Below are 12,202 nucleotides of genomic sequence, written 5' to 3'. Positions count from 1 at the left end.
GCTGTCTTGTGGCAATTGGAACGAAAGTCAGGATTTCTAGATTTTGTTCTGGCATTGCCTAGACAATTTCATCCTCAAAACTCATTAATTTAAATGCAAGTACCACACAAAGACGTAATTTAAAACAAGTCCACTACTGAAGTTCTGAATTAACTATTCCAGCTCTAAGAAGGGTAGCTCCTACCTGCAAAATACCACGTTCTTGCATTCTACTAACACTGTATTTACTGACTACACCTCTCATAACATAGTGATATTTCCCTTCCTCTTAAAAAGAGGAAATACAGCCATGTGGAACATACAATGAAAGGTGCTAGGCATACTCTATTATTGTATATCACTGAGGCGGTTCAGCTACGGCATTTGCCAAGACAAGACACTGCCGATGTCTCACCAGAACAGACTTCCAAGGAAAAAAAAAAACAAAACACACCACACTATAAAAACCAGCAAAAAAACAAACAAACAAAAAAAACCACAAAACCAAAAACCCCCAAAACCATACACAATAGTTTAAAAATGCTCATCCAACCTCTCCTCCAAAATAACGTCAAAGAAAGCTTCATGTAAACATCATCTCCTCTGAAATATTTTCTCCTCTTTGTTCAAATGAGAGGAACTGCTGGCACGTTTCCCTTAGGATAGGGTATTGTGCAAGTCATCACACAAAAGCCACTTTCCCCTGAACGTTCTAACAAACAACAAGCTATTTCCAGGCTCATAGCTGTTAAATTCCACCTTCTTGAATGAGTCGTATATCCCAAAGAGCTGTCTCTCTCCTTCCTGCCAGGGACATATTCTCATTTGCTTCTCCTCATGTGTACCTGATTTTTTTCTTGGCTTTTGCATCCTCTTTCATCATTTGGCTTCACACACTACAATGTACAGCTGCAACCAGTAAATACCCAGGTCCCAGCTGCAGCCACTAGGTCAGACCCCTCTACACACAAGCTTCCACAAGTCTTAGCATGCATTGCCTTGGGCTGCAGTTATCAATCACTGGACTGCTTGGTCAGCAAAGAACTATTTAATGGCTCTTTCTGTTCAATACAATCAGTACACCCATACTCTTTAGGAGGCCTACCAAAAAAAATGGAAGATGGTGATGGCAGTAGTTAGCACCCTTCAGCTTAATGATATTAATACAGAAAACACGTGCAAAAGAACATTTGAAAGGAAATTTGAGGAAAAATAAAGATGAAATTAATAATACAGTTCTGTTATGCTACTCACAGAAACACCGTGGAGGTAAATAACTCATCAGCTTTATTATTTTTTTTTTTTAGCTTGTTAACAGTTGTACTGTGTGGAGGTAGCTACCTCATCCGAACTACATTTATTTTTGAAATGCAACAGTGTGAAGGACTGACTTCCCAGTTAACAGGATGTAGAGTTCTCTTACTGCCCAGTATCCGCATTCCACCTTATTGTATCTTACCCAGTAGGTTTGTGAGCCACAGGGCCAAATCCTCTTTCATTGGCAACAAGTTGGCCTCATGTCGACTTGCAAGCCACTGACTGTATTGATGCATATCTGAGAGGCCAGGGCCACGTGCCTTCGGGCTCAGAGCAGTGCACATTGCTTATCCACTTGCTGTACCTGTTTTCTTATATTAAAGAAAAAAAAAAAGAAGGGGGGGGGGGAAAGTACTTTATTATACCAACTAAAGTTTTGTGGGTTCTGTTTTTAGAATTGTACTCTGTAACAGTAGCTATAATTCTAAGAAATTAGATATCAGACAGACAGATGTGGATCTAACACATAAATACAATACCGATGACTGAAGTTTTGTTTTGTTAATCTATCACATGGCAAGTGATTAAACCACACAGATAAACATCAACTTCATTTGTACTCACCAAGCTACACACGTTGCCAAGACATAACCAAATAGTCTGCAAGGAATGATTAAAGTCAAATCAAAATAAACATTTTACACAAAGCTAACAACTCACTATGGTGCCTGATCCAATATCCATTCAAAATAAATGGAAAGCTTCAGAGACTTTTTGGATCAGACCCAACAAAAACATGGGAACAACTGAGTTACACTACTACAGCAAAGTTATTAACAATTAACAAATGCTGTAACCAAAAGGAATCAGTCTGTTCCACAGCTTCAGAAGAATTGAAAAACAAACCCCACACCAAAGACAGTTAGTGAACAGCGTAATTCCATCAGAAAGCAGCACAACAGCTAGTGCTGGCCACCCATGCCTCTCACTTCCACTTTTTATACATGTGCTCCTCGGCTTCACTGACAACTTACTGAAACTTCACTTCCAGGTAAGGCATTACGTCATGCGATAAATATTAGTTAGGTGTTGCAAGGCTTGCAGCAGCCAGAGACATTAGACCCACTGGACCTGTACCTCTGCTCCTGAAAGACTAATTCCCTCACCTGCGGCAGAAGCGTGCTAAGGGAACAAGGTTATTTTTCTCTCTAAAAAGAAACTCAGACCTGGACCCTGATGCTCAGAGCAGTGACCTGAGATAGTGCCTTGCCTGGTAGGCTGTAGCCTGCTGAAAGCCCAGTCCCACCAGCTAGCAGTCACAAGGTGTTAAACAGGTGGCACTAGACAGACATTAATGGGGGTGGGAGGTCCACAAGGACTAGTTCTTTGCCTACTGTCACCTGGCTGATCTGTGCCCACTGTGATTGCACAACTCAGCTGGCTTCAGCTTATGATACTCTGCAAATAGCTTCTGTCTGCCCTTTGCATACCTTTGGAGTCAGGTAAGAGGTATCTGCGACTTCAAAAACAACAACAAAAAAGAACATTTATTATACTATTTCATTGGGGCCTGGAATAACAATACTGAAAATAATTATTTTGCCAAAAGAAGGAAAACGTTTACTGAATGTAAAAAGCAAACGCCTTTCCATAAAACTGTGTTGTAACCGACATTTCCAAATACATGAAATGCTATGTGGCGTATTTTAATGCTTACATTAAAATACTCCAGCATTTTTAAACCATACCCTGGTTAACTACACTACTTGTTCACAACAACCTCTACTTAAGCTCTTGTTGAGGGTACCTCACCCCAAATCTTGAAGCCTGGCTTGCCCTTGAGATAGATGCAACTTTCACTATGAAGATATTCCTTACTGAAATTAGACAATTTTCTCAGTTGGGTAGGGGGCGAAATAAACATTACAAAGTCTTTATTCCCCTGTATAAATACACATTTTGAATTATCAGTAGATTTTAAGTTTTTTCTAACAAAAATACCATATACATCAAAGTTCCTTTGAAAGCAGAGTTTAAGGCAGACTGAGGTATATAATTTAAGCAAAGCTCCACTCTGAAAACTGACTGTGTAAAAATGTCCGCTTGGATTTATGGTTTCCTGGTTAAATGCAAATCATACCTGCTCATTTGGGGTGGGGTGCAAGGGAGCGGAGGGATAAGATTCAGCCTGTTAGCTCTGCAGAAAATCACTCTCAGATTCCTTCAGACTAGATGATACTAACAGCTAACAAACTATGATGACCGTATATTTAAAGTTGTTCTTTGTCACTCAGGACTACACAATTTAGTGCTTCAAATCACTGCTTCATTTTGGATGGACACAGAGGCAAGATGAGTAACTGGCACCACCTTGATTTTTCCCATATAACCTTTGAAGACAAGTGTAAATACTTCTGCCATATACTTTCTTTCCAGAAAAAAAAAAAAAAAAAAGTCTTAAAATAATTTCTTTTTACTGACTTCTGGAGTCTACAAACTCCATTGATACTGTGAGAACCAGAACTGAAACTAGTTTATTCTCTTGAATCACCTCTGAAATGTTATCAGTAAAAAGTAATTAAAATTTTTTCTCATTCCTGAATGTTCACTTCATATACAATACACAAATACAGCCAAATAAAAACACCTCATTTTTGGCACAATTTCTTCAGTTTATTAACACCTACGTGTCTAAATGTTTAGGAAACAAACTCCTGCAATTTGTTTCTTTTGACATACAGATAGGAAAATACACCTGAAAAAAAGAAGCATCATTGTACTAAAGGAGCCAGTAAGACACTGCACCTCTTCACTGGAAACAATTTCCCAGTTCCTATATACTTTGAGGAGAGGGCTAAACTCTGTGACTCCTGGAGGTCCCTTCCAACCTAAATTATTCTAAAATATTATATTTCAAGGATGCACACAGCAATATTCATCATGGAACCTGAGGCAGGGTCTGCCCTGCTAGGAGTATAACACATGACACACATGCCGAGTTGGACTGTCTTAAGAAGAAAACTATAGAGGCAAGATCCTTTTCCTTCATCTCATGAAAGGTCCACCTACCTTATCACTTGCAAGACCATGCATAAGTACCCTGTGAAATCTGGAGCTAATTAATAACCAACATCATGATAATATACCTGACAGACAGCCAGATACAATACAGGCTGTTGCCACTGGTGGGGCTGAAGTAATTCTAAGGTCTGAAAGCTGCAATTCTTTAAGACTAGAAAAAAAGACAGGGAAGGATTCTGGAGCAGCTACATGGAGGCAGTTTGGGTTTTGCCATCAGCCTGTAAAACAAGCACTGCAGTCTGTTTATGCTTCAGGCTGACCTCTGCAGAGATGCAGAGCATGGAATTTGAGATGTTACTTCAGTTTGTCTCTAAAATACAGGGCAGTCTTCAAATCTATCTCATGCTGACCTACCTCTGATTTCATAAAACCCAGCAACCAGGCTGTGTAAAGGTCTCAAGAAACTTTTGAGACTCACTGAAGGAAGAAAAGCAGGAGAACAAAAAGCTCTGATTTCAGAGGAGTCTCGGGTGCTTGAGCTTCATAGTCACTGTGGTAGTAAGAAGAGAGAAGATCCAGAGACAAGAAGGGTATTCTGAGTTTAAGGTTGTTTTAATGGGACATGGGTTCTCAGGGCAGGAAACTAGGAGAGATGACAAAAGGCAGATGACAAAATCCTCTAGAAGCTGAAAATGATTCAGGCATCTCTGTACTGGGACTAGTTCTGCTTGACGTAGTGGCCCTGAATTCACAATAATGTCAATACATGAAAGCAGGCAAGCAAAGCAAGGAACACTAATGAAGAGTATCCACTGAGAAGAACCCTGAAGAATCACAGATGAATCACAAACCGACCTTACCTCTGTGTAAGTTTTCCTTAATTCCATTTCTGAAAGAAATGAATTTTCCCCTTCCAGCTACTTGTCTGAAAGCCTACCATATCCTTCAATAAAATACCTTCTTGTTAGAATCAAAACAACAAAACTCCTACTTTGGATTTTTAAAGTAAATAAAAATCAGCCTTCAAGGAGCAAAGTGCAATTTGTCCCTTGTAACTCTTGTCACATATTCTGTGTGGTCACAAGTGATATTGTGGGTCAGTTATCAAACTGCAAGCATCAGAACCTATCAGACCCTTAATTATTCTTTATGCAAACACTGATTACTACTGAACTTAGAACTAAGTTTAACTTAAGCCTCCACAATACTTAAGTGCTCCATTAAAATGTTCATCTGCTTCATCAACTGTAATAGCCCATACATTAACTATTAAAACTTCATCACATGCTAGCTAGGATATGTGAAGCCACTCAACTGAGTGAGTCAGGTGAAGGTGACAGCAGGGGGTCCTGAGCTCCTTCAAGACCCCTTTGAAGACTCTATCTGCAGCCAAGGCCAGGCTCTTGAACTCACTCGGGTACCACCACAACACCTCCTTAAAACATCTTAACATATTTGTTTTCTTGTGAACTGGAGAAAAGTTGATGGGCAATTTAATAGTGAGCAGTCTGGTCAAAGAAATGGACCAACTTGCCACAGAGGTAGACAGTAGCACGCAAGGATAGATCACCAAAGCTGAGGCAAGCCTCTTGGGCTCCAACAACTACTTCATCTTTTGTTTTGGCAGACATAAGGTGTGAACAAAGTAGCCAAAAAATATTGGTTTTCCTAATCTCACTACTTTCTAACAACAACATCAAATAGTCATATATACAGCTCTCCAATACTAGCCAACACAAACACATCAAATATTTTACAGAATGTAACACTTCTTTATGAACTGTTGAGGCTGATGTGATATGTAGAAGCATTTTTCAAAACTCACCTCTTAACTGCTTTGTTCCTCAAAAAGCAACTTCTTCCCCCTACTATTCTGAAAGCAGACAAGGAAAGGTCTTCAACTACTCTTCATTCTGTTTTGTTACACGTTATATTTATGCAGCATAGCCTTTTTTTCCACCTCTGTCAATAAGAGGAGGACATCTCAAATTCTTAAGACTTATTGTCTAGCTGAAGAATTCAGTGTGGGATAGTTTACAGTACACCCAGTGACATGTAACAGATTCAACACACTGAAAGGTTATACTTCGCTCCAGTTGCTTCTACCACACAGTGAAGTTTTTATTTTGCTTTACAGTAGTACATTTAGTTTTCTGTGTATTGCAGCTCACTGTATTTTGCCAGCAGTGTAACTTACACTATCTGCTGATTATTGTCAGTGATCATCAAGTCAAAGCAATGAGAATCAAATGAGTAATCTTCTGTAATTCCACTGGCTTTTGTTGGGGTTAACCGGTAGAACAAAAGGATTCAAGAATGATACACTCTACTCAAAACACACAGGAGGCAAAGACTGTTTAATTCAAAAAGTAAAATTGGCTGCACAGTTAGGCACTCACCGTTGCAGATCCCTGGATTCACTTACATTTCCTATTCCAACCACTTTCCTTACCTGCAAAATTGTGGTAATAATAGTACTCTTCAACTGTACAATTGGGGGGGGGGGGGGGGAATTATTCTGCATAGTGAAAATGTATATATATGTGTGCATGTATGCATAGATATACATACAGAGAAAATACATGTTGTCCATGCTGTGAGTTAATCATACAACACAATAAGTTTTTACTCCAAATTACCCATCTATCTGCATCATACACACATAATGGCTTACACTAAGTAGCTGCTGGCTACATGGTGTGCTCTCTGTATTGAGTGAGTTTCACTGTTGCCTCAGCCTGGTTCCTAATTGCAACATGCGCATTAGTCCCCAAACAAAAGGAAGCTTGAATCACTCCTTTTCACTTCCTAGTAGGCACAAATCTTCCAGGTGAGGGATGAAGTCTTGCCGAACCACTTGATCTTTACGACTTGGTTTAAGCATTAGCATAGAAATTAAGTATCCAGCAAAACAAGCATTTTTCTTTGTATCTCTATTCAGTTAGAAAAGAATAAAAAGATTTTACAAGTTACACCGGGGGGGGGGGGGGGGGGGGGGGGGGGGGGGAAGGCAGAAATAAGTCATAAAGCAAATGTAGAACTCTGTATAGAGATCGATCCAATCATCTCTGATGCAAAGGCCCTACGCAAAGGCCCTACATGATGTGCCCGTTGCACCATACCAGCGTGACTGAGACACTGTGCCACAGATGTTGTTTTGGCCCACCCCGGCACTACCACCTAGCAGGCAAGCCAATCGACTGGCTCTGTTTAGTTGACAGCTAAACCAGACTTATCCAGGACCAAAGATTGGCACATACGCCAATTCAGTGGCCTAGTAACTCGACAAAGCTGGAACAACTGGAACAGGAGATGGCATGACTCTACTCGGACGCTGGGTTCAAAGAAGCAATTTAAAAGTCTTCATAGAATTATATTTGCAGGCTTTAAGTTTGTGAAATAAGGTCTGTTGTAATATGATTGAGGAAGCGCAGTAGCTATCAGTTGTAGAAGAAACAAAACATCATGCATGCAACTGTGCAATAGCTTTACAGTCAGTGGCTGAGAAAGCAGACAGCAACCTAGACAAGAGCAGCAACAGTTTTTCTCTGAAGGAACTGGAACTTGAGCACTAGACTGCACATTGGCTTTGACAGAGGGGTATCGGCTATAACTGCAGACAATCTCCTGCTGTCTTAGAGAGAAGGTAATGCTATTGGAAAGCTGCCATCCTGGAAAGAGAGGAGACAGGCGATCAAAAGCCAGAACAGAGCTCATGAGTATCTGGCAAGGGTTTCTGCTGGATCTCCCTGCTAGTTCTAATCACCTCAAACAGATGGAAAAGAACAGAACTTTTGAAACTTTACTAGTGCTTAAGTGGACTGTGTGAAGCATGCACTTACTGTAACTGCAAGCTGGGTACAAAAGAGGCTTAAATAAAGAGATTCCATGTTCATAAACAGATGAAGTTGCAGCGCACATTTGTGCAAGCAGAAACGAGGCTGCCCACGATTTGGGACCCACAGTTGCAGTCACCGCTTTCACATAAACAAGTGCCAGTTTTACACATGCAGCACATCCAAGCATAAAGGCGTTCACACTTGAGAACTGTTTCAGTTTTTCTGTCTCAATGTTGGCATATTTTTCACATTTGGAGAGTAGATCATCAGTCCACAAACTAAAGGCTGCTCTTGCTTTTCCACCCTCTCACCCATATACATACCTATGTGTATACACACACATATATGCAGAAAGGGCAGGGGGGAAGATACATGAATGCCTTCCTTTGAGAGCCACAGAGGTAACTAACAGCTTCTGTAATTGATATTTTTAATGTTAGGAAACTGTTCCCTATGGTGAGATCTGCTAGACAGTGGAATAATTTCCCTAAGTGAAAAGTTAAAAGCTCCCCCACTTGAAATCCTTGAAATGGACTAAAAGAAGCAGTAGGGAAAAGCACAGAGACCTGTCACTCACTGATAGATGTTACTCAGTCGATCTTTACCACCTGCAATTTCCAGTTTACTACAGAATAGTAATCACTCTCACTGTGTCCTTTTACAAACGTAAAAGCAAGCAGAGTCAGTTTTAAAGTGATTCTGCTACTACATCGCATAGCTCCTCTTCAAGAGCTGCTGCAGAGCTTTCCCTTCTGTAAGACACAAGTCACTGTCTACATCATCCTAAATACATATATGTGTAACCTTACTTTTCTCACTACCATAAACAAGCAGATAAAACATAAGCTCACAAATGCAGCAAGCATATTTTGTAAGGAAATGCAATTTTTCTAGTTATTTTATTATCCTTATAAACTATACCACAACCAATTTAGCCCAAGGTTTCTGGAGCTTTCCCAGATTAACTTGGAGCATACTGTACATGTTAGGAGCAGGGGGAGGGGCACTGGAGGGGAACCACCATCTGAAACTCATTAATCAATTAGAATTTTTAAGGGCTTACATCAAAATGTGATCTACACTGATAAAGTAAACTTTAATCACAAGAAGCCTTTGTCCTTTACATTATGAATATATGTGTTACAAATGTGTGCAGTGCTTTGAGCCGAGGATGAGGAACCTGGCACAACAGCTTACCAATATTTTGGACCTGTAAGGCCTTTGGTCTGAAGCCAGACCAAAATGAAGTTAACCGCACTTAAAAATCTGAGCTAATCATTGGAAGCCTAAACGTTTTCAGGACTATGCCTAGTAGAAACAATTTTGTTGCCTTGATAATGTCTCCTCTACCAAAAGGAAAGCAAAAAGTCCTTCTCACATAGACCAAAACAAAACTTAAAGAATGTTCAATATCTACTTGCTCATAAAATTACAACTTCTGGACACTGAGCCCGATTCCTAACATGGTCCAAAAACTCTCAAGTTGACTTCTCTTTGCCTGGCTCTTACGATTACGTTTTTCTGCTCATCGAAGCAAAACAGCCATTAAAAATTAGTACAAAAGAAGTTTCAAGCACCACCAACTAGAAAAGGAAGTACACTTTTAAACAGACATATCACATCTTCCAAGGAGTATAAACATGACTCTTGCTGCAAGCACACCATGCAGACAGTATTACAAGCTGTGTCTCAATTATCAGCTTTGGTTTTAATTATGAAGTTCTATTTCTAAATCCCATCCTACAATTAGTGTGAAGCCTAACTAAGAAGTGTAAAGGGGAGCTGAAGTTGTACTTAGCATAGTGAGCGTGCAAATTTAAATAAGGCTGTAAGTAAAATACATGAAATAACCAAATAGGTTAGTAGCTTAAAATAAGTAAGATCTAGAACTTAAGGACAGTACTGACTCTTCCTCACCTCACCACCTCCATCTAGGTTTGGCTGTGGTTCCAACACGGGTACCACGCTATAATGCTGATCAGATGGCCTATGGTGCCATATGATACGAATTTGTGACTGTCAGCTAATTTCCTATTAAATCACAATCCACATCACAAAACCATCATAAAACCACTACACTTGGAACAGCTTCTACTCCACCATGAAGGAACCGTTCATAATTTAATGTAGATGGAAAGCAAAGAATATTTTTTCTGTTCCATTTTAATTTCAAAGCAATGTCAGAAGCGTGCTGGAAGTGCGCTGGGGAGACTGCAATGCATCCTTCCCAGCACCCCAAAAGCAAGCCAGCGGGCTCGGCTGGCACACACCAAAGCAGTGGGATGCTGATGGCAACCCTAGGTAAGGCAACCAGCAACCTTCGTTTCTTACACATTAAGCACCAGCGAAAAACACAGCCCTCTTAAAGTCAGTCTCTGCCCTCTCGAGGTTTGAATGCAGAAGCTGAGGAGGCAAGCCAGAAGCTGGAAGGCCGGCTGTCGGCATGAGAAGGGTCTCATCCCGCCTGGCCTTCGGGGCAGCGGAGGGGGCCGGCCGGGCGCAGCCACCCGCACCGCAGCCGGACTTGGCCGCCTCCCACCCGACACTTGCCGCAACCCCGGGGCTCGCGTTCCCCGTCCTCCCGCACCCCCTCCCCGCGCCACCAGCAACCCGGGGTTACCCGGAGCCTCCCCAAAGACCCACCATGGGGCGCGGAGGGGCGCGCACGGCGGGCGACAGCCAGCCGAGACGCGAAGACCCCATCGCCGCCCGCGCGTTTCGCCCGGCGGCCGCCCCCCCGCGCTCACCCGCTGGGGAGCCCGGCTCCGCGCCGCGCCGGGATGCGTTTGTCCTCCTCGGGGCCCCTCCGCAGTAAGGTTGAGCTAATGGCTTTGCCATGAGTGCTAGAAGCGCTGCTTCCAGCTCTGCCCCTCGGGGGCAGGACCAAGCAAACCCGCCGCAGCCCCCGACCCTCCGCGGGATGCCCGGGGCGGCCCGCCAGCAGCCCCCGGGCCAGCCGCAGCCAGCCCCGGCTGAGCCGCTCCGGGCTCCCCGCGACGCCCACGGCCGCTCTCATTCCACCCCCGCAATGCGTTCAAACGCCGGACAGCCAGAGAGCGGGAAAAACAGTAACAATAACAAAAACCCCCCAACCACCAAAACAAAACCAACAACAAACTAAAACCCCAAACCTACAGCAAAACCACAGACCCCCCAAACAGAAGGAAGCCCCCAGCGCGCAGGCCGTGCGGGGCCCGGCGCCGAGCCCTGCCACTTCCCCAGCGGACCCCCGCGGCCAGCCCGGGACGCGGCGGGTGACAAAGAAACGACAGCACCTACTCCACAACCGCCAGGCGAAGCTCACCTTGCCGCCTGGTTCCCCGGGCCCTTGCTCCTTAAACTCGAAGGCAGCCGGCGAAGTGCACGAAACGCCCTCGATTTAAAGGAACCTGGGCTGCGGGCTCAGCTGTGGGGCCGGCCGGGCGAGCCCCCGCCGCCGGGGCAGACACGGTGCTCGCTGCCGGGGCGGGCGGGCTGGCGGGCAGGCAGGGCTCCCCCCGCCGCCCCCGGGGCTGCACTCGCTGCCCCCCGCCTCCAGCCGCCGCCGTGCCCCCGAGCTGAGCAGCGCAGACCGGCAACAGCCGCGCTGCCGCTCTTCATACTTCTGTCCGCTCCGCGCTCTCGTTGGGAAACCTTTTTTTTTTTTTTTTTTTTTTTTTTTTCTCCCTTCCCCCTTTTTGTTTTTTGTTGGTTTTTTTTTTTTTTTTTTCCCTCTCCGAAACCGATTTCCTATACTCCAGCAGTCCACACAGACTGAACGGAAGTTACAAACTTACTTTTTTTCAGACGGACGGCAAACGCAGTTCACACTGATTTTACCCTTGAAATGCTGAGATATTCTATTACAGCCTTTGGCAGTGAGTTGGTGCTTGGGTCCGTTTCTCTTTTATTATTATTATTACTCTCTTTCCAAGACTATTTATTGTGGAAAAAGAATGAAGGGTGGAAGGAGAAAGGAAAATTTCACATCCAAAATAAAACTCTCCTTTTCTTTAATTTTACTGGTTGTGTCTGGAATTTTTTAACACTTAGTAGCACCTCTTTTAATTGTCACTCCTCCACCCCCAGCTAAAGGAACATCTTGGGGAACTGTTTCATTGTACATT

At 43.2% G+C, this 12,202-nt stretch overlaps 1 protein-coding gene across 6 annotated transcripts in view; it reads right to left on the bottom strand.

Moving 5' to 3' along the window:
* GAS2 (growth arrest specific 2) overlaps nt 1–11,684 on the bottom strand; it is a 98,234-nt gene extending 86,550 nt beyond the window's left edge. Inside the window, exons 1-2 of one of the 6 annotated variants that reach the window (XM_055722591.1) lie at nt 11,401–11,684; nt 1,439–1,607 (exon numbers count right to left, since the gene is read on the bottom strand). In XM_055722591.1, coding sequence (XP_055578566.1) covers nt 1,439–1,580 — 142 coding nt within the window. In that variant the 5' untranslated portion in view covers nt 1,581–1,607; nt 11,401–11,684. Of the gene's footprint in view, nt 1–1,438; nt 1,608–1,860; nt 1,880–10,843; nt 10,967–11,400 lie in introns of those variants that run through there. The other 5 variants (XM_055722587.1, XM_055722589.1, XM_055722588.1 and 2 more) reach the window with 5 other exon arrangements.
* Nucleotides 11,685–12,202: the final 518 nt, after the last annotated feature.

The sequence above is a fragment of the Falco cherrug genome, chromosome 10, assembly GCF_023634085.1.
Source record: "Falco cherrug isolate bFalChe1 chromosome 10, bFalChe1.pri, whole genome shotgun sequence".
Classification (NCBI taxonomy): Eukaryota; Metazoa; Chordata; class Aves; order Falconiformes; family Falconidae; genus Falco; species Falco cherrug.
This window is presented reverse-complemented; position numbering and strand designations above follow the sequence as displayed.